The sequence below is a fragment of the Nansenia antarctica genome (assembly GCF_963989245.1).
Source record: "Nansenia antarctica genome assembly, chromosome: 6".
Taxonomy (NCBI): Eukaryota; Metazoa; Chordata; class Actinopteri; order Argentiniformes; family Microstomatidae; genus Nansenia; species Nansenia antarctica.
Genome location: NC_137676.1, coordinates 72,161,058 through 72,163,557, shown reverse-complemented (window position 1 = coordinate 72,163,557; position 2,500 = coordinate 72,161,058). Strand labels below are relative to the sequence as shown.

The 2,500-nt window shown below is 49.8% G+C and overlaps 1 protein-coding gene across 1 annotated transcript in view; it reads left to right on the top strand.

Moving 5' to 3' along the window:
* The window catches only part of trim2a (tripartite motif containing 2a), a gene marked incomplete at both ends in the record, with an annotated part of 21,414 nt that overhangs the window by 1,683 nt on the left and 17,231 nt on the right, over nt 1-2,500 (top strand). Inside the window, one exon of the mRNA XM_080533712.1 lies at nt 1,143-1,410. Coding sequence (XP_080389838.1) covers nt 1,143-1,410 — 268 coding nt within the window. The remainder of the gene's footprint in view (nt 1-1,142; nt 1,411-2,500) is intronic.

Genomic DNA, 2,500 nt, shown 5'->3' with positions numbered 1-2,500 from the left:
TTAATAACGAGCCCTCTTACCTACACACAACACACGGTAAACAAACAACTACTCCCAAGGTGAACCAACAGACACTCCCCGCTACCTTAGGTTACCTTGGTTACCCAACAGACACTCCCTGCTACCTTAGGTTACCTTGGTTACCCACGTCTGTGGCAGGGGGGGAGGGGACAACGAAACAAAGGGGAAAACTCACTCACCAAACCCACTCACCAAACCCACTCACCAAACCCACTCACCAAACCCACTCACCAAACCCACTCACCAAACCCACTCACCAAACCCACTCACCAAACCCACTCACCTAACCCACTCACCAAACCCACTCACCAAACCCACTCACCTAACCCACTCACCAAACCCACTCATCAAACCCACTCACCAAACCCACTCACCAAACCCACTCACCAAACCCACTCACCAAACCCACTCACCACCCTGCCAAGCAAGGTCAACATAAGGCTACATAAGTGACACGGTCTGGTCAATCGGTCTCCGATTTAATGTTCAGACATTCAGCCATGTTTTATTTTCGAAAAATGTAAACACATTGTTGAAAATCAATGACACACTCGCTAGTCAACTAACACAGGTTGTTTTGTGAGTCTGCTAACAATGTAAAGTAGTGTTGTAGTTAACTAGGTAGCAGTGGGGGATTACTCACCCAATCCATTGCCTTGCAGCATTTTGGCTTGACTAGCGAGTGTGTCTTGTGATTTTCAACAACGTTTGAAACGTATTTCTGTATTTCAAAATAAAAGTCTGAACATTCTGATTGGTTGCCGACTTGTTTCACCAGACCGTGTCACATATTTCCAAGGGGAGAAATCAAACACAAACTAACCCCGTAACAAAACAGAGACCAGATGAAATAAAATGAATACCTGTTAACTGCTCCCTCTCCCCCTCTCTCTTCCCCTCTCCTCTCCTCCCCTCTCCCACCCTGCCCCTCTCCCCCCTCTCCCTCTCCCCCTGCCCCTCTCCCCCCTCTCCCTCTCCCCCCTCTCTCCCCTCCCCTCTCCCTCACTCTCCCACCCTCCCCCTCCCCCCTCTCCTCTCTCCCCCTCCCCCTCTCCTCTCTCCCCCCCCTCCCCTCACTCTCCCTCCCTCCCCCTCCCCTCTCCTCCCCCCTCCCCTCCCAGGTGTCTCCAGAACTACATCCCGGTCCACAGTCTGACCCTGTCCTGTCCGGTGTGTCGCCAGACGTCCATCCTGCCAGAGAAGGGCGTCTACGCGCTGCAGAGCAACTTCTTCATCACCAACCTGATGGACGTGCTGCAGCGGCCGCATGGCTGCGGCGGCCTCAGCGCGGGCAGCGACGCGCCCGTCGATGCGCTGGGCCGCAGCAGCATCGCAGCCGTCGCATGCACCCCGGGGCAGCCGCTGTCCTGCCCCAATCACGCAGGAAACGTAGGGTTAAACACGCTCACACACACACACACACACACACGCTGTACACACACTATACACACACACACACACACTCACACACCAGCCCCTGTCCTGCCCCAACCACGCAGGAAACGTAGGGTTAACCTCACATACACACACATACGCTATACACACACACACACACACACACACACTCATAGATAGGCTATACACACACACACACACACACACACACACTCATAGATAGGCTATACACACACACCCCCGCCCTTGCTCTGCCCCAAAAACACACACACACACACACACACACTTTTGATGTGGATGACATTTAAGTGTAAGTGTTACTTCAGTATTATGTGACATTGAACTATCAGGCAGAATCTCTCTCTCTCTCTCTTTCTCTCTCTCTCTCCGTTTCCCATGGCAACAGGTTTATTTTTACAGCCTGGTGGGGTTAGCGTAGCGGCAGATATTAGCGTTAGCGTAGCAGTCTAATCCGTCTTAAGTTATTTTTTAAAGAATTTAAGATTTATACTTTGTTTGTTTTATTCATTTGAACAGTTATTACTCAAATATTTCATTATCTTTCTATATATATATTATGTGGGGGAGGGAGGGGAGAGAGAGAGGGGGGGGAGAGGGAGAAAGGGGGGAGAGAGATACTCATTATAAAATGGTATCACTCCTTTTTAACTAACCGCACACAGCGGGTCAGTGTTAATGGCACTCTTTCGGAACCCAGAACCATAAGCACTGGTGCTCCTCAGGGTATAGTCAGTTCCCCTGTGCTCTTTACTTTATACACAAACGAGTGCAGAAGCACCTACCCTAGCAACCGCATCATAAAATTTTCAGATGACACTGCCATCCTTGCTTTAATCAAAAAGGACAGTGACCTAAATGACTATTATTCTGAAATCCAGAGGTTTGTTAAATGGTGTGATGTTAACTGCCTGGTTTTAAATGTTAAGAAAACTGAGGAGATGGTGTTCGACCCCAGAGGTGTTGGGGACCACAGGCCTGTGGTCATCCACAAACAATCCATCTCTCAGGTCGCCTCCTACAAATATCTTGGGGTTTTTATTGATAACTCACTCACCTGGAGCAC